The sequence below is a fragment of the Camponotus vicinus genome, unplaced genomic scaffold, assembly GCF_025532165.1.
Source record: "Camponotus vicinus isolate PSW18456_S1 unplaced genomic scaffold, iyCamVici1.0 SCAF_9, whole genome shotgun sequence".
Lineage (NCBI taxonomy): Eukaryota > Metazoa > Arthropoda > Insecta > Hymenoptera > Formicidae > Camponotus > Camponotus vicinus.
Window position 1 is genome coordinate 166,133 of NW_028141981.1, and position 20,570 is coordinate 186,702.

Genomic DNA, 20,570 nt, shown 5'->3' on the forward strand with positions numbered 1-20,570 from the left:
TTGACGGTATGTATTAAAGAAGCATAGAATTTTTTCGTATAAATATTGAAACTTTTGGAGGGAACATATAGGTAAATTTTTCCCTCTCGAAATATCATTTGTTTAGAGAAACAATTTTCTAAAAAAATCATACTTTTTATGGATTAGAGGGGAATAAGAGAGAAAGAGAAAGACACAAAGAGTAATGAGTAGACGATATTTCCATGTATAGCAAACGTCATGTTATTAATAAAACGCCATTTTTTTTCGTACGATGCACAATTTTTTTTGTCACGTATAAATCTGTCGATGGCTGTTTGTTACGTATACCGTTAAGCAAGCATTTTTTTCTATTCCCATAAACGAAACGGTTTCATTGTGCGAATACGGGTTACATTTCCGGGTAATTTCGAATAGCGCTGATCAAAGACCTCGTATTTGCTAATAATTGCATTAGTATATCATGCGCATGATAATTAAATATCGATGATATACCACGACAATTTATTAGTAATTGTATATATGTATCAATGTCTGTATTCATAAATAATACGACTATGATTTTAGTCACAAAAATTGTCCGTTGCTTTTGCTAAATTGTATATAAACTGACAGATGATTACATGTATATGTATAAAGACTACTTTCAGAAATTAAAAATTAATCAACGAATTTCATGTACCTTTTGATATTTTTTATATACATTATATCACAGAATCTTTAGGGGATATTTTGCATTTACTATGATTTAATATGAAAAATATATAAGATATTATAATATATAATCTATAAGAAATTTTATTGTGTAAACAATTAATATTTCGATATAAAGTAAAGAAGCGCTTTGACGGACTTGTAAATGGCTTTATTGGCAAAATGTTTGTGCAATTATGTATAAAGTTATTCCATTATTTTAAAGATTTACAAAGGTATATAAACACTATCTCTCCAAATATCTAATAGTTAATTGTTAAAAACTTGGCAAAAAATTCATAAACAAACGGTTTAATAAATATACTTGTTTTTAAAATGCGTATTTGCATCTATATTTTATTATTCTTTAATTATAAAATAAGAAAAAACAAGGAATAATGTGTCCTCCGAAAAACCGATGGAATTACATGAAAAAGGGGCGTCATTTGTTTTCATTCTCTTTGAACGTCAACGGCCCGTTCTCACATGGTCCTCATTAGGAAAGTCGAAAGCAGATTCGATCTATTGTTAATGGAAGCGGCCATCAGCGGCCTGCCATTTCCACTGCAAAAATTTATTTTCTCGTTTCGAATCCACGCCAGTACGGAGAGTGCATTCTCACCAGGGATCCATTAAAATATCATTTGATTTTCCGAATGTTTTAGTTCCCCGACGAAAGTGCGGAAAGAGCCTTTATGTTTGTTTACTGTATACTCTCTTTCTCTTTCTCTTTATATTCGTAAAGTGAAATCTATTCCTCCTTCCTTTTTACGATGCAAGAACGTAAAGTTATTTTATTCGGAAAAAGGATAGAAAAGCACAGTTTAGAAGAGCAAAATTATCCGAAGAGTTTCACTGTCATTTTTTATCTCCAAATGATAATTAGATCTGTGTGAATATCCCAGCGATCGTAATGTGCACGCTCAATTATCTCCATTGTTCTCACGATCGATACCAACACAATCGATATACAATGGGCGTTCTCGTTTGTTTGCCAACCTTTGTGGACATGTACAAAGCGGGATGCGTTTACGTGCTTGAAATTATTGGTATAACTGACAGCATAGATTATTGGTACATTAGTTTTTGAAATAAACGAAACAAAATTGGTATAATGACGTATATACAATGGACAACATAGATTACCTTACAAAAATTACTGCCACTTTTGTAGTAAAAAAACTGTCGCAACTTGTTCGGATATAACATACATTTTAACACGTTGTATCTTATATTCAAGATCGTCGCGTAAATTCGAAACATTTAGCTTTAATTTGAAAAATAAGCGAAGAAGAGTGTTTTTTCTGTTTATAAGTTTGTCGAACGAGGCTCGGAGACGAAAGTTTTGCAGAATTGTTTTCATTATGCAGTCGTCACATTGCACAAGCGCATACACACACATACACACACACACACACACACACACACACGTAAAACTACCTTGTAATTTCAAGACTAGCTTGGAGTAACGTTATAATAAAGTATTTGTCCTCCTTGGTTTGTGTCTCGTGGTTGCTGTTTCTTACTGCGCGTCTAACTACGGTCTAAGTAAATACTTGACACGAGGCTACAAACCTCAATATTGCACTACCCTTTCGCTACAGGCAACTATATACATACATCCGCCAAGCAAGCGAATCGTGCTCAAAATACATTCTTTTTTTTTACAATAGAGAAAATTACAACCAATACAGATTATTAAAAACAATCACTTAAATAGTTTTACTTAGATAAAATATTACATGAAAATAAGCTATTTTTTTCACGAGAAAATGAAATAATAATTTTTTAAAAATTATCAAATTTTCTCTTATTTAAAGTGGTATAATATTTCAAGTTTTCAAACTCGAACGAATCATTTAAATATCATCTTTAATATTATATAGAGTAAGAGAAAAATAGAAAAGTGACAAGGACAAATATGTATTTAAAAAATGATTAATGCTAATTTATAAAAACGATCCGAAAAGTGACTTGATAAAATCTGAACATATATAACCCAAAAGATATCTAGAATATTTATACATATATATATATAAATTTGCATATTGGAATATTTTATTATTCATATTATACAGAAAGAGAAATAATTATTTTAATTACTTGAAAATCTCCAACAAAAATATATACGATTTATTTCTGATTTGCGTTAAAATGTACTAAATATTACAAATAAGATTATAATTAAAAACTACAAGTTTGAATACTATATTTCTCACTTTTATATTTTTATTTGAATTTTCAATTTTCAATTTCTGTAATTACAAAATGTATATAAATTTTTTAGATTTATATATGATTCTTCCATCTAGATATTTTTTTAAATATTTGATCGCAAATGTTTTCACGATTGTTTTATAAGAGAAACGAGATATATCTTTTATTACTCTTTCTATATATGACAATCGAATTGTCAAACAATTTTGAAGTTTATTGGATATCGCTGCATCTTCCATATTAGTTTGTCAGATATATATCACTTCCGTGTTTGGCAGGATATATATCAGGCTTACTTTGGTGCCTTTAGATTTATCAATAAATTCTCCTTCTCAGATTTCCCAGATTTTTCTTTTCTAGTTTTTTTTCCTCTCTTTCTACTCTCATTTTTCAGACTAAAAAATTCGCGATTTTAATCGGCGTTTAACTTTTTTTACTTTTTATAGTTACTTTGCCTTATAGTGTTCTTTTTATAATTTTTTTAATCGAAAATAAAAATAATTATTACTTTAATTGCATAATTAATGGATTAAAAGAATATGATGTCTGCAATTTTTTTGTAAATTTTTATTTTCCAGTTTTGATCAAACCAAGGAGAATTTATAAAATGTAACTCTATAATGCATGTTTATAATATATAATACATATATCTATATCATAATGTAAATTTACAGATAATTATTGTGTTTGTCTCAAGGAGTTCTAATTCTAAACTCACTATATGAGTTTAACGCATTTATTTAGCACGTTGTAACGTGCAATGATTATTTCTGCCGCAGTAAACGAGTTTGGGGAAGAAGAGGGAAGGGGAGAAAGAGAGAGAAAGAGACTCGAAATATTACTACAACTCTTCGTCCTCATGACACTTTTGCAAGATTAGTTACAAATTACCAGTTTAATCACAATTACAATTCCTGTGTATTTCTAGCAATCTTCAACACGAAAAGCCAAAAAGATTAGTGATAGACTTGAACAAACCACCATTTGTTTTAAACGTAAATCGCATTCCAATTATCTATAGCTATGTAATTACTATTCTTAATTAGGTAAATTCTCTAGAGATAAATCACAATTGAATTTGAATAAATCGTCTTTTTATTGTAGATACAAAATTTATAATTTAAAAAAAAATGTACTTTAATCACTATTTTAATATAATAAAGTTCTCTTATACTTTTAATTAATTTTTTTAATAGATTTTAATAAATTAACGAGATTTTTATTTTTGCTCAAAATGATATCAAATATTTCATGTAATTTGGATTTTTAGTTAGATGCGTGATAAAAATGTTACAAATTTATTTAAAATTACTTTTGTAAAAAATTGAATTAAAAATATAACAACTTTAGTTTTTTTATTATACTAACAAAAAATTATGAGGAAAAATATCACATTTTTTTTAAATAAAAAAACATGTTTTTTCATTTTTAACGTTTATTTTCTATTAGGTAAAAAATGATTTTTATACATTTTTCAAAGTATGTGACAGAGAAGAGTATTATATGTATATATGTATATATATGAGTATATGAGTATATGTATATATAAAGAGTCATACATCCATTTTCCACATTCGTTTTTTCCCTGAGAGATTGTAGCATATAAGTGATATAAAGCACTCGCGAATGTTTTTATGCGTTTTATGTATGTACATGTGTACGTTTCGATATCATATTAAAAACAATTTGAAAATAATATATTTATTTATGTGTTAGTCCGAATTTTATTACGTGATTTCATAAAATATCCGTTTTACAAGAACGTTCATCACAGTATTCTTTCAACTTAATCATGATCGGCAAATATACAGTTGAATGAAACCCGCGTCAAAGAAAATACGTATCAAATAAAATACATACCGTGTTCCATATTTTTACAAAATACATTTATCTTGATTTTCATGCAAATATAAATTATTGCGCAAATCGCAGCGATCTCGGATGCGGATTGAATGACCCGTAATATATGATGTAATTGCCACTCAATTCAATCCCTATCAGCTTTCTAAGAGGTTCTAATCCATTAGTACGACTATGGAAGAGTTAAATGGAGCAAAAAACCACGTGATCGATGATAATGCACCTACTTTGCTTTCTTACCGTAAAATATAAAAAAAAAGATGGATTACCGATCAACGCGCGCGAGCGCGTTTTAATGCGTTGCTAATTGAGAGTTTGAAATGTCACTACTTTTTACTTCACAGGAGAAGCGAGCAATTTTTTCGACGGATGCTACAAGCACGTTAATCAATTGGTCGTGTAGGCGTTTGCTATTTATTATATTTTTTAAAATTGTAATCGGAATCTGTGCTAAAGTGGCGATTCTGTCCATTTTTTCAGTAAAATATTTTCAAAGGATAAATAAAAAAAAATGGGAGGAAAAAATCACGCAGGTCACTCGGAACGAACGAAACCGCGGGGTTCGTCACCAAAAATGCGAATTAATGTAACGCCTCGCTCGGCTCGTTTTTTTTTCTCCCTTTTTACGCTTTTATACGGTATGTTTGGCGGCGCAACGTTCGAATTCCGGCACGAACGCTATTTTCGCTTTTGAGCGTCCTCGGAAAATTTCGCAACGCTGCGCACGGAGGTCTATGGAAATATTTCTCCCGACGGAGTAATTTAGCTGTTACAAAATTTTTGCGGCCGATCCGCGTGCCAGTAATAAAATATAAATTCGACCGGTGTCTCGATGAAGAATTTTAGTCGCCTTTTATAGCTTTTGGCGCGATGTCCGATGATATTGTAAGCCAGAAATAAGAAAAAAATTATCATTTTAAATTAATCCGGATAATGTGTGTGTAGCATCTATTTAGCATCATTAAATTATAATTATATATTGCATTAATCTCTTCCCGATATCCGAATTTCGAGTATTCGTAATGAGGCAAGAATATGCGATATTCGGATGTTGTAATATTCAGAGTTGGATATTCGAATTTCGATTTTGAAGCCAAATCTAACAATCTATAAGTTTTAATGAGTATTTTCGAACGTTTTCGGAAGATGAAGGCAATAATAATTGAAGTTGATATACGGAAAATATTAAGCTTGAAAAACAACTTGACTTATAATATTAATTATTCGCGAATGAAATTGATTTAGCGAAATGAAATGGTAAGATGCGATTACGTTTATGATATGCAGGCATAATTTTCGAATTCAGAGACGGATAAAACTTTTACTGAAACTTTGTATCCCGCGAGAAATAGTCGTCACGATAAATCTCGCAAGATATACGGAATAACTTCTTATATTGCTGGAACTCTACGAACGTAAATCTTACTCTTTCTGTCGTCACTAATTCTGACTGTGACGCGTCACATTTCACAGATTTCCGAAAATTGGCAAAATTCAAAAAACTTTTTCTTTATTGGTTGTGTTGAATCTTTTATTTTTTTATCATCAATATCAATTGCCGCCAAATTGCACAGCATTACATAAAATAACTAAAAATTTTGAAAAAAATCGGAGAAATTTGACTAGATGAAAATCGAGATACGGCGATCAAGGTGTTTCGTACTGGTATTTCGTAAAATCTCTTTATAGCGTAATCGGCACGAATAAAATCGATTAGTACTTTCAATATTCTCTTCGATCAATCCACTTGCAGAGATGAAAATGCATAAAATTGCGTATAATTTGTGCAATAATACAACAAATAAATTTAATTCCCATGTATACATTTTACCATCATTATCATTTATTTCTATAAAAAGCCGTAATGGAGTTTCGTTCGTCGGCATTGTTTCGATATTTTGTAAGCCATCGAGTAAGTGCGAATTGTTCCTAACGGATTGCTCGATTTTACGAAGCACCAAAAGGCGAAAATGCGAATGGTAGCAGAAGAGGACTGTGTTTGTCTGTTGAAAAACGATCTAGTTCTCTCTCTCTCTCTCTCTTCCCTCTCTCTCTTCCCTCTCTCTTTGTAATCGTCTATAAGCTCTTTGAGACTCTTCGAAACTACATTGAAATCGTAAATGCTTTGCTCAATTCCTCCCGCTGTGCTTGTCGTCGTCGTAGTAGCTAATCATTCGCTCAACTAATTAGTTCGTGAACATTCTAATCGGATTTAATTGGCGTTTGTTGCAATTGCATTTTCGTTATCATTATTATTAAGAATTTGTTTCTTATTTCCTGTTGAGATGAAAGACAATAAAAAACCTATACAATAATCTTCTACATAATGAAACTTACGTATTCGGCTCTTTGATAGGAGATAAAAGAAACCTATTTATTTTTATGTCCTATCTGATATACAATACTTGTTATTAATTAACGTTTATCACTAATTATTACATTTCTTATTTACAATTAATTTTATTCGACGTTTTTTAGAGCCATTATTGTGAATATCTCAATCAAATCAAATTGGGATTGCGCGAATTCTCGCGACACACGATCGATTTTCCGCTATATATTTTCCACCTTTTCCTCTCGTTTCTCAAATTCAAGCGGTGCATCCGTCCTTGATAAATCGATTTTCATAGATAGGCTTGTTTACCCGTGGCAAACCGGATTTTCGTGCTTTTCGTATCGTCCCGGGGATCCAAAATTTGGTTTGGTAGAAACTGTTGTGTTGAAAGGCAAATCTAAGGAGATTATTGGTCATTGATGCCACTTTTTTTTCATAACGAAAAATGGAATGTAACAATTAAGAAAAATTTTATTTGCCGAATTAAAATTCTAATTTTCAATTGTATTAAACGATTAATGTAAAAACTTAAGTAAAAGCTAAAGAAATACAAGAATGAATTGTTATTTCAAAAGAAAAAGAAAGATTTAGATAAAATGGTTTTATCTTTTATCAAGCTCCAACATATGTATAATATATCGTCGTTTAATTAACTTTCTTTCATAATCTATAATTTCAGTTCTCGGCAAAGGCAGAAAGAAAGAAAGATTAGTAAAGACTCCATTAAAGAATATCCATTACGGAAATAAATAGGAGCGGACGAAGGAAGTAAATCCAAAATGGATGAAAATCAACAGCTCAGAAGACCGATATTCCGATCGCTCAACAGTCAACACGAATCCTTTGTCAGGTTTATTAACACAACGCCCCACTGCGTTACCCTGTACTGGATGGATTATCAAGGACAGGCGGTTAGTTATGGCGATTTGTCACCTGGAGACTACAGGGAAATCAACACGTTTCACACCCATCCGTGGATCTTTGTCAATAAGGAAACAAGAATCAGGTAGGTATAACGAATAATTGTCCTTTTCCTACATGTCAATGACAATAATATATTTTCGGCAATAATAAATTTCTAAATAATTACGATTTGCAAAAGTGTCAATGAGCATAAAAAATGTCAGCGCAAAAATGACGCAAACTTTGTCTCCCTCTCAATTTGATTATTAAAATATTAGGGAGCAGATGTATAACGTTTCCCTTAAATTAGTTAAATAATTTTACAAGTAATTGCGCGCACACACAAACGCATTTTTTCTCAACAAAGCTCAACTCTTTATGATATTGGACTTTTTCTGAAACAAGATTATAATAAGAAAGTTAATTAAAAGCTCGATGGAAAACTCTCCCTCCGCTAAGTTTTTTTACAAATTACAAAGTAATTTGTTTCTTTGAAAAACCTTAATTTCCGATAGGCGGATTAATTATGCCTAAGACAAAACGAAACAGGTATTTGGTGAAGCAGCGTGACGTTTTCTTTCCTGAGCCATGGTTCGTCAAATATTCTGGCGTCAGGCCAAGCGAGCTGCCGCGAAGAATCGAGAGGACCGACGTGTACATCGTGCTACCGATATTAACGCTGCAACAATTATCATTGGGGATCATCAAAAAATATCTGACGTACGATTCGCAGGCCTTTCTCCTCGACATTCCACAGACTCTTCAGCTAGAACTCTTTAAGATGCTACCAAGGAAACCTCAATCTTCGTAACATATTCTCGCGTAACATTATTCTTTTCGCGCGATTAAAATAATAGCGGAAAATTTTGAAACATTTGTCATTTTTGCAAAGAGGAAGAGGATATTTTCCAAGTTTCCCTTTTTTATTACATATAAGAAAAATATATATCTCGAGAGAAAGAAATATATAGATGCACGCACACGATCGCGCATGTGTCGCACGTATACATTGTCATGTTATGCCAGCTTTTAATAATATATTTATTACATTTGTTATTAGCGCATAAAATGAAAATTAATACACTTGGCTCGATAAGTTTAATAATTTTTTTTCAAATGTATATATTACATCGAAATAACTCTTTAAACTTTAATGAAATTAGGTGCAATCTAAATTTTCAATCGCGGATTAAAAATTATATACAAAATTGTTTGCAAGAATATTAAAATATAAAACATGAGTGCATGTTTTTACAGAACGAAATGGCATGCGATGAATTCGATTGTACGCCGAGATATGCTTTTATTTAAAAAGTATGTTTTTCAGAGCCGAGATGAGAGAGAGAGAGAGAGAGACATTTGCGCAAAGTTGTCATTTTCATCAGCTATTTGTTTCATTGCATTTTGTCTTCATAGACAGATTTATGTAATGGGTTATTTTGTATTATATTTTAGATATATTTGTTTTGCAGACTCTTATTATCAAATGAGAACGTTTAACAAATCTCTTTAGCCTTTGTTTAATGGTGAATAAATCTACGAATTCTCTCGATGTTCTAGCTTTCGATAACGATTAGATACACCGCTTAGAAAGTTTGGGTAAAATCGTTGTTCGATAGTAATTCGAGCTTGTTTCTGCAATTTGTTAGTAGAGTTCCATAGATATTAATCGACTCTTCTCTTCTACACCTCGTCCTTTACGCTCCTTTCGTGTTCCTCTCGTTTTCCGTTTAAGCTCGAGAATTTCGCAAGCCAATTTTTGTTAATTAACAATCAATCGAACATGTTTAGAATGTATAGTGACATTAATCGTCGAAATGTAGTTTTTATTAAATGTGTTAATTGTTGCGATAGATAAATACATGTATTTCTACAATTGTACAAAATGTATGTATTATGCTACACATATATACGCGCGCGCGCGCGCACACTATTAAAATTGTATAGAAATATATATGTTTATATTATATAACTGAGAGAGACTCTTAAATAAATTATGCACCGAAACCTTTACAAATTTATATTTTAGGAAATTTGTTTGTTTTATTAAATTTATGTTTCGTATTCCAAATAGAAAAAACTTGATGAAAATATAACGATATAATCGTATTCCGATACGGGATACGAGCGTACAAAAGACATGTTGTATATAACTGCGCGTTTTTTATTTTTAATTTTTATCATGCTTTTATCATACGCTCACATGTAATAACAGATCGCAAGAAAGGAGAGAGGTGCGGAAAGAGCTGTCGGTAAGTCAATTTCCACTGGCGGTTATTCGAGTAGTCAGCAATCGATTATACACACGCTAAATGGACTCTGGTCACTTCCTCTTAATCTATCCTGATCCTAATGGGTTTTAAACCGTCACAGAATGCCGTCGTGCGAGCTGTCTGCGGTTAGATTTATCATCTATTTTAGATTAATATTTGAACGAAACATTAATGAATTGTAAACTTTGTGGATTCGAAGAATACATAATATCTGTCTTTAATTAATATTTTGTCATCGTGTAATTGACGAATTAAAAAAAGAGTGAGCAACACGAAACTGTATATTGAGTATAACATGAATTTTTCCACGAAAATGGGAATACGTGGGACACAAAAAACAAAGAAAAGAAAGGAAAATGGAAAAACAAAGATTGTTATCTACGCGGTAACGTGTTTCGTATGAGGATATCATGGCAAAGAGAAAGAAAGTTATGAAACCGACAAGACAGCTTGTGTGAGAATGGCTAAAAACTCTTACCACATAGCACGATACGCCTAATCGACTCGAGATAATTTTAAACGGAATTAATTAAATGTAAATTATAATTTAGGGATTAGGAACTGAACATTTCAATAATGATAAAAATATCGATAATTTCTGAATTTATGATAATTAACATTCTCTGAAAAAACAACAGTAAACAAGTAAACATCTAAATAAATACAAAATGTATAAAAATGTCATACATTTTTTTTAATAAATATTAAAAATTTTCCTTTACCAAAAATTTAAATGGCTACCGTTTATTTTTAAATTAATTTGACATTCAACTCGATATTTAGGCACGATTGCGGAAATGGACTATTTGAAAAGTTCCGATTAACGATTTTACGCTGAAACGTGCTTATCGTGTGTCATCCGTAAATTTCACAGTTTTTATTACGCTCGGATTTACTAGTTGAAATTATTCCCATCGGAATTAGCGCGTTCAATTCGCCGATCGATCGCAACGAGCAAAACTCAATGATAAATTCCAGCGTTATCATCTATTATCGCGAAAAATTTGCTCGAGGATAATACATTTTTTCGGCTATTAAAGAATAAACAATATGCAAATTTAGAGCGATCTTCAAGCGAATTTAATGCAACTTTTGATATTTCGTTGAATATCAATGATAAAAATAGTGGTTTCGAAAAATTACGAATTAATTGAGACTTTTTTTACTTAATAAACAGCGCTTTTTTTTTAGAATATCGCGACTTTAATCGATTGAGATAAACTAACTTTTCGATTTTTTTTTTTGAAATAAGAAAAATATTTTAAAAAATGTCACTCGCGCGATAGCGATTGCCAATTCGTTAATAGCTGATCGCTGATGTATTGGAAACTATTTTGAGAAGAATGATCCTCTGACAGATCGCAAATACATTTGATAATAGAGTTCATAGCCCAAGTTTGTTGCTACGCGTATATACTCCAACCATACCATATCCCACTTTCCAGAATTTCGGGATTTAATACTGGTTTAATCATGACCGGGTCCGAAGTTCGTCGTCTGTGGTTTTTGGATGCATAATACGCCCCCGCGGAAGATCGTACAAACAGCGCGCGGCGAAAACCGCACGGTTCCCCAAGGTGCAACCATTTCGATTACAACCGTGAAACTGTGCGGCACAAACCGCCACGCGGCGACGATTGCACAGCGGTAACTTACAATCTCCGACATGCAAATCGTTGTACTGTGGGAAGCTCTCAATTTTTCAAGACCATTTGCCGGACAAGTACCGATGTGCGAACCGACATTTATTTGCATCGTGAAAAATTTTCCATTTTTCACGTAAAACTTACAATCTACGAGCGTCATGGGTTTGTTCAAAATATATACATATTTCTTCTTTCTGCTTAATAAAATATATAATTTTTCCTTTTCTGATATATACTTATGCTGTGTATGTGGCCTTTTTTAAATTCAGCATTTATAAAAATAGTCTAGACCTATATTTAAAAAAAAAATAAATTTAATTTAAAAAAAACCAGCGATGCACACATCCACACACTCATAGTAATTAATAATTTTTTATATATATTATATTTCTCTCTATCTTCTGTAATCTTTTATAATTTTTGCGGAGAAAGAAAGGAAAAGAAATACACTTTTATATATCTTTTGAATACTTTTAAGGACATTGTTAAGATGTAAAGTGAATTATAATACTAAAGAAGAAAGACATATTATTATGTTATGTTAAAAAGAGATTAATTGCTTTGCTTTTAGTTAAATATGATGATAAAAAGAATCAAGTACTATTTCATAAAATATCCAGATGTTGCGAGCGATTCACGTAAAATATTATTGTATACGAGGAGATATGCTTGATGAAATTCGAGAGCTTGCTCATTAGTTGGGAATCTCCAATCGCACAAAGCTGTTTCAGGCATATTAATTAACACAGTTGTATAACTTCCATTTGCTCTGACGCTTAATAGTATCTGTGAAGATCATATGACGGGAAATGTCAAGGAACACATTGATAGGTGGATATAAAGTAGATATTTAGTCAATTTTAGAGGTATCAAGTTGTATGAAAAACAAAATAATATAAATATTTAATATATAACTTTCACAATACATATTAAATCTAATAATTTTCGTAATTAATAATTGTTTCGCTATTTGAAAAAAATGTCAACTTAAAGCACAATAATTGCATAGAAATTTCTATTCTATCCATCGATATTTTTAATCAAAGAGTTGTTTAAAAAAAAAAAGCTCTTCATTGATTAAGATGTCTTTACGCTGTCCATATAATAAATAACAAAATCTGTTACACAAAGTGGCAAACAATTTTTTTCGCGTATATAAAATGTAATCTAGTGATTTTTCCATTTTAGTAAAAAATTGCAAAAGGAATCATTAAGTGCCGAGCATCATGTATTGTCGCATCACATTTCGTGTTTTTTTATTTTTGCGCTTTCGCTGTTCAAACATCGCAAATTGAATATTTGCAATTGCATACATCCGCGAGAGGCTCTCAAATTGTTAGTTATTAACGGGAAATCTAGATTATCGAAACAAGCATCGTTATTGTAGGGAAAAAAATATGAAATAAATAAAATAACGAAATACATGTGTGTAAACAGTTTTTTCTTCAAGCGCCAGTTGCGTTTTGTGAGATTTTTCTCTTACGAATCGAATGATATTTGATCGATTATTGGTTTTATTTTTCAATTTACTCGACTGAGAGATATATATGTGCACGCGGGGTTGATAATAATATTTGTCTCTTGTGTTATCCACTTGACGAACAAATTACTTTGACTCGCGCGCGTTTCATCTTTCTAATAAAAAATAAACTAGCAAAGAGTTTGCGATTCAATCGTATCGGAATATAAAAGTCAGTCATCGATTCATACACATTTTTCATTGTATAATACAAGTTTCCAAGTTTCTAAGTCTTATTGATAAACGAGACCATCATCATTTTTACTCATAAATAATTTTTGTAAAATATTAATTTTGAAGAGATAAAGAGATGGAAATTAATAATTATTAAGGCGTTGTAATATGAAACTTGATTTTATTAAATCGCATCGAGTCGACGCTTAAGACAAGCGCTATATCGCTGTATCCTTCGCAGGATGAGGAGGAAGAGGAAGGAAGGAAGGGAGGAGTAAATTCTTTAAGCGGGTTCTCGCGCGCTTGATACCAAGTTCGAAGGACAATTTCATTTCTGTCTGTAGTCGAAGCAATTAAATTGTAAACTATAAAGTGTAAACTATATGTATATGCGATAACCTCGAGGCAATTAGCTCGTACACGTTCACTTGAGACGTTGCATTCGAAAATTTTGAAAATATTATTTATAAACTATCTGTCCCAAGATTGAAAGAAATCCACCATAAATACATTCATTATGTAAATGCAGATTACATATTGCAGTATGAAGGAAAAACATTTTCTTCATTTTGTTACACACGATATTTAAAAAAATGTGTAGTCTCTTGGATTAAAATCGATAACGTTGTAAAGCATAATTTCAAAACTTGCTACTTTATAAATACCGTCCGACAACTACTTTAAAAACTTTAAGTATATGCCCTTTACGCGTAATCCATTATCGGAATTGGATAAAATTTGCGGAAGGCCGCGAAATATCGCCATCGAGATGCATGGATGCGCATAATGTATTGAGAGAGAGAGAGAGAGAGAGAAGGAGAGAGAGACTGTGGTATTTTCTATGGTGAACAGCGAAGCGAGTGTCGAAGTCACGTCACCGTAATTAGTACGCCAATTAATTAGCAATCGGTGGGAATCGCACGGGACGAATCGACTGGCGCGTTGGTGCCAGAAACGCGACAACGGGCGTCGCGACGCCTGCCCCGATATCTAATTAGAAGAACAACCCGTCGCTACGGTCATGGCGTTTTCTCGTAATTACTCGTAATTAGTCGCTCTACTTGTAATTGGTAATTACGACGTATTTGCAGAAAACACGAAGGAAGCGGATTTTGTACACCGATTAAGCATCGTAATCCGAAGCTATATTAAGATTAGCGGTAATTGTTTACTCTTAGCAGAAATGCGGAATATCGCAATGTCGCAAGAATATATTAACGAAATTGATAAAACTTAAATTATTTAAAAAATATATATATATACGTATGCATGTATGTATTTATGTACAGTAGGGATGGACAGTAAGAATTGGCTGAAATTCCAGACACGTTCTTGATGAGAACAAATGTTTCAATTTGAATGATGATTATGTCGAAAAGAAGTGCATACAAAAAAGTAACTTTTGTGCATAATAAAATATTTTTGTCTGTTTCTTGTTTTATTTTGCAAATTTACCAAAAGTTGATTTTCAAATAGCTCTCGTATATTTTTTTAATATAATTTATGCGTCAATTTATGTTGGCAATTTTTAACAATGAATAAATAAATTTGAATCAATAGTTGAAGCCTTAAGATAACTTTTTGCAATAAATATTGTTGTATAAGCATTGTTGCGCTAAATTATTTTCTACCAACATGTAATAAAAACAAAAATTTATTGAGTAATTGCTAATTATGAATAAATCTCATCTCAAAAAGCGTCAAAACACGCGCATTAAATAGCATTGACATTTTTTTCTTCCTCTCTTTGGGAGGAGCCACTTGACTTTTTTCATTCTTGTCAAGACTCTCTTCCATTGTTACCTTCTGTCTATTACCTGCGTCACACTTAACCAGTCACCGATAATTAATTAATCGCGGCGATTCTTTCTCAAGTTTGTAGGAATTGATTCTCGTTAGTACGATGCACGTGCGAACAAGAAGATAACGGAGACAGAATCACGGTAACGAATCGGCGTAAAATGGGATATTCGCTCTTTGCCTCTTTGCCTAGAGAAATTCCTTTTCGCTATCTGCTAAATTCCGCGCCGAAATTCCATGGATTTCCGACGAGCATCCAACTTTTGCTTCTTTCTTCTTTTCTACAATTCCAATTTTGCATGAAATTTTTTCTGCGCGTCGATTCTTGGAACGGTACTCTTTATCGCACTCGCTCATTAATTTCATTTACTAATTTGTGTGTAATTTTTTATATTAACCGTATCGTCTTTATTCACACAAATCCTATTTTGAATTTCTTGAGATTGATTAAAAAATTCAGCGATATAACAATAAAAATGAATAAAAATTTTCCTTTTATTATACGAATATATTAATTTTTCTTTTATTCAGATTAACTGAAAAGTACTTTGGAGATTGTTTCTTTGTGCGAGAAAAATTATATATTAAAACTATCTATCTCGCATATTCAAATTTTAATATTAAATTTCTTAGCAAACAAATCAGCTAAACTAAAGTTTCTGTATATAAACATAAATTGAACTATTACGCTCGATATACATGCATGATGGTTGTACATTATATATAAATGAGAGGATGAAAATAGACTAAACGCGGTGGTCAATCACTGAACAACGTAACGTTATTAACTTCGATTCGAGTCCTCAATAATGGAGATTATACCTGCATCGACTGTTTTATATATATATATATATATATATATATATATATATATATATATATATCCAATGGATATGACACATATTAAACGCGTATAAAATGAATAAGAATTTCGACGAATCCATTATCTTGATCATATACTGTTTTTTATTCACTCACAAGAAAAAGGACGTTTGACTCATATATAAAGTGGATCTATCACATCTGGAATATTTTTCTCACTCACTTTTTGTTAATTTTATATTATTCTGCCAAAAGAGCATACATGTGAGAAAATAAACATATTTTGTAACACGAGTTTCGGAAAATTGTACAATTTCCGAGAAGCAAGAAACTTTCCGTCTCCAATGTTAGGTCAAAGAAATATCCTAGTTGAAAATGCGTTAGATGGATCGGCCTGCACGTGTATTATGGCTCAGAGAATACTTTATCGCGTATGAATAATGTATTCAGTCGGTGCTGATAGCGTAGACCAACATTTAGGTGGTTCCGACCAATATTGATACACATCAACGTGTGCTTTTCCACTTTCTCCCTCACCTCTATCTTTCTACATATGCACGCATATGTTTCTGTATGTGTTTGCATATTTAGAATATATACACGTAGAATATCTTACCCATTTATTCGCTCAGTCGTGTCTCGGCATAACACGATTCACCAATGATCTCTTGCTATCGTATCTCTCTTTTTCCCTCTCCTCTTTCTTTATTTTTGTTTTACTCATGATATTTAAACGAGACCTGCATATTCGTCTGTAGAGAGGCAAGTGACACGCACAATATTATAATTGGTTAGATGGATGCTATGTCAACCTGTACGTAACTAGCTTCTCGCAAACAATTTTCTCGCGCGACGACTGAAATCAACCGTAGATACTGACGACTTGTAAATACTTGTATATATTTGTAAATATTTTGTCCGCGAGAGAAAATATTTTTTCTGTAATTTTTCCCTGTAAAATAAAACAGTGTTTTTTATAATAAACATTGCTTATCATTTGACAAAACATAGTTGCTGCTACATGAAATTGCAATGTCGATTTAAGTATTTCTTGATTACATGCGAATTACAATGAAAGAAACGTTAATGACAACTTTAGTTTTTATTTCCAGCATTAATTTATTCAATTTTTCAAGATATGTCTTGTGAAGAAGAAGAATGCTATTACACATACACATGCATGCACGCACGCAGAAAAAGAGAGAGAGAGGGAGACATGCGTATAATGCAGAATTAATTTTTTTTTTAATAAAAATATCGGAGCACATGGATAATTTTCGAATTAGAGTAGGAGAGACTGCAACTTTTACGTCACAAATTTCAATTAATGAAAAATAATAAGGTATTCTACGGTGATAGAAATACGATTTACGTAACATTCGTTGCTTCCGCGATGGCTCTGGCCAAAATCTACGAATAAAAAACGTTTCGAGCGGCGACGCGAAAGGTTTCATTATTCTCTCGTTAAACTTATTTCCTCATCGCCTTCTCTTCGTATTCGATGAAAAGGGGGAAGGGAGAAAATGGAAGGTTCTTTTCTAAGAGAGCGTATAATCGAGCGCGTGGCATTGCATCAGCCGTCTTTTTTTTTTTTCTTTTCTTCCCTCTTCTCTCCTTTTTCTCTTTTCGCAGTGATTTATCTTGCCAACGGTAGGATAATCATGCGCGTCGGAGACCTTTAATTTGTTGCGTATTCCCCATGAAAATAGAAAGCGCGCGTGTAATAAGAGCCGATTGTTGTAACAGGCGGGTTTCATCTGCCGATCCGTTCGAGAGACTTTCTCTCGCGACACAACACGACGTTTCCCTTTGTCTTCCGCGATTGGATAAACTTTAGCAAGCTTCAAGATGCTTTAGAAAGAAGGATTTGGAAAGAAGCGGAAGCGACATTTGTGCTCGAGATGCGGCGGGTTATTTGTTACGCAAAAGATTAAATCGGTTGATTCGCAAGCCGGATATCGCGTACTCGAAGAAAGAATAGAATTTTAGCGTGTAATCGGGATGCATCTCTCTCTAGTAGAAATTTACGTTAAAATGTTATTTTTAATCCTTTATTCGCGTATATATTTGTTTTGAAACAAGATTAACAAACGTTATTTGATAAGTTTCCGTAAAAAGAAAAAAATAATTTAATAATAGGATTCAAAAAAGCTCTCTGCAGCAGAACTTTAATATTTTTCAATTTTGTATTATTTATTTATTCCAAGCTTGTATTTGTACCATAATTTTATCGTTTTTCGTGTATATGACCATGTTATTTTGGCAGATTTATATACTTTGTATTAATAAAAACATTAAATTTTCGCTCTAAGAATACGTAACAAAATTAACGAGGTGCTGTAATAATGTTTGAATAATTATACTAACTAGCATATTTATAAATGCATTATATATAGCACTTTGGTTTTAGCTAGAATATAAATTTAATTTCGATAGAGAGAAAAGAGTATATTTGCTTCGATAGAGAGATTTTATTCGCAAGTTATTCAAGATAACGACATTAAAAACGGAAACGAAACAGAAATAAAGTTTCGAAGCAATGAATCGAAAATAAAATAATCGAATAAATCGAAAATAAAATAAAATAATGAATATTTTATTAACCTCTGTTCCGTGAATTTTATTAGTTTAAACGTAGCTTTCGATATTTATTATATAGACTGTTATTTTTAACTATATAGTAAAGGTAAAGTGATCTTTGCAGAATATTTAATCCCTCAATCCATGGTACCTATTTAATCCTTATTATGATAACGCGATTTGAGAGCAGTAAATTTGCGTGCACACATATATATATATATATATATATATATATATATATATATATATATATACTTACCATCTTCCTTGTGTGCACACCATGTGCAGCAGTATTTGGTAAAATACATTATGTTCCGAGAGATAGACCAAAGGTTTTGAACTCGCGGGATATAAGGTAAGTTGATAACCCTTGGCAATACGCGTTTTTTGAAAATGAAACGGATAATGTACAAAAGTGAGGTAAAATACAATGATAAATAGTCAGTTATAAAAATTATTCTTAGAGTATTCAATTTCTTAATTAAAAAATTATCTACATTAAAATGTTTGTTTTACAATTAGCAAGTAATATTCGGTAAATATTGAAATTTAATGGGCAAAGTATACGTGATATTTATAATCAATAGTGGAAAAGGATTATAAATGAATTTTCGTAAAATCTAGGACTCGCAGACTCGCGACGTGACGCGATGCGAATGCTCCAGTTAAAACAGCAGATGAAGATAAATGCAAATCTAATATCGGCATCGTTACGTCGCGTGACGCATGTGATGCAATCATCGTCTGGCCGCCCGCTATTATTCGCGTTCGCGTTTGACATGTCGGTAAATTATATTTATAAATCACAGATGAAGCGATCTAAGGAACTCCCGGATTATTGTCCGTGTTGCGTCGACTGATATCGCAGGAGTATACCGAGAGTTCTTCTTCCCGATGACAAACGTACATTGTTCGTACCGACGCCATTGTTGCGGCCGCAACAATAACGCGATATACACCAAGGTGCCTCGGTGTGGAAACTCCGGTAGTGCTAAGGAGGTGCTGCTTTTTGTCCCGAAAATGCAAATTACGACTCTCGTCGTTACTCCCCAACATGACTGGCATTAATCAATTTCTTCGTACTTGTACAATTTGATGCAATCTCCGTCTCTCATCTATGTATTATTAATGCGCGAATTGCGCGATTAACCTTCTTATTTACGTTACATTATATTGCGATTAATCGCGCGCGATATCGCACACATGTAATGGGTAATACAGCGTGTTATTCGAATCTGAAATATGAGTCTTGGGGGTGTCTTTTGCGCGCGCGCGCGCGCGCTCGCCATTACAGCGTTATTTTACGTACAAGGTGAATTACCGTGGCATTCCCAAAATCGAGAGCGAAATGACTCGAGACGGACTGTTCGACTCCATCATGCTGAAAACACGGCGGAGTAACTTTGTTAGCAAGAATTAGCTGTTTCGTTTCAAGAAGAAAAGTTGCTCTCTCTCGACCTCGCGCGGGACGACAATTTTCGAGACACCGAAAAAAGCCAGAAACGTATCAAACTCGTTAAGTAGAACGCGCAAAATGTAATTGGAATTTATTTTTCGTTGTAAAAAAAAACATAACGTAGATCCATTTATTAGTCGATGAATAATTACGCGCGGTGTACAAGTATTCTTAATTTTTCAATGAAAATTCCTTTATACATAATTTTTTTCTATATCTAATTGGGGTATATTTATTCCCCTGTGCAATTACAAAGGACGAAATTCCGCGAGTGAACAAACGACGCAACCGAAGCAAACTCTTGCCGGATTAC

General features: G+C 32.4%; 2 protein-coding genes across 6 annotated transcripts in view; one reads left to right on the forward strand and one right to left on the reverse strand.

The window, feature by feature from the left end:
• Positions 1–20,570, forward strand: part of Ph4alphaefb (prolyl 4-hydroxylase subunit alpha-1) — a 142,438-nt gene that overhangs the window by 33,691 nt on the left and 88,177 nt on the right. Inside the window, exon 2 of one of the 3 annotated variants that reach the window (XM_083108848.1) lies at positions 7,764–8,090. The exons of the other annotated variants lie outside the window; for them this stretch is intronic. Coding sequence (XP_082964974.1) covers positions 7,868–8,090 — 223 coding nt within the window. The 5' untranslated portion in view covers positions 7,764–7,867. The remainder of the gene's footprint in view (positions 1–7,763; positions 8,091–20,570) is intronic. 3 annotated transcript variants of the gene reach the window in all.
• Positions 1–20,570, reverse strand: part of LOC145977118 (ATP-dependent RNA helicase with zinc finger domain) — a 125,701-nt gene that overhangs the window by 25,421 nt on the left and 79,710 nt on the right. The gene's annotated exons all lie outside the window — the stretch shown is intronic.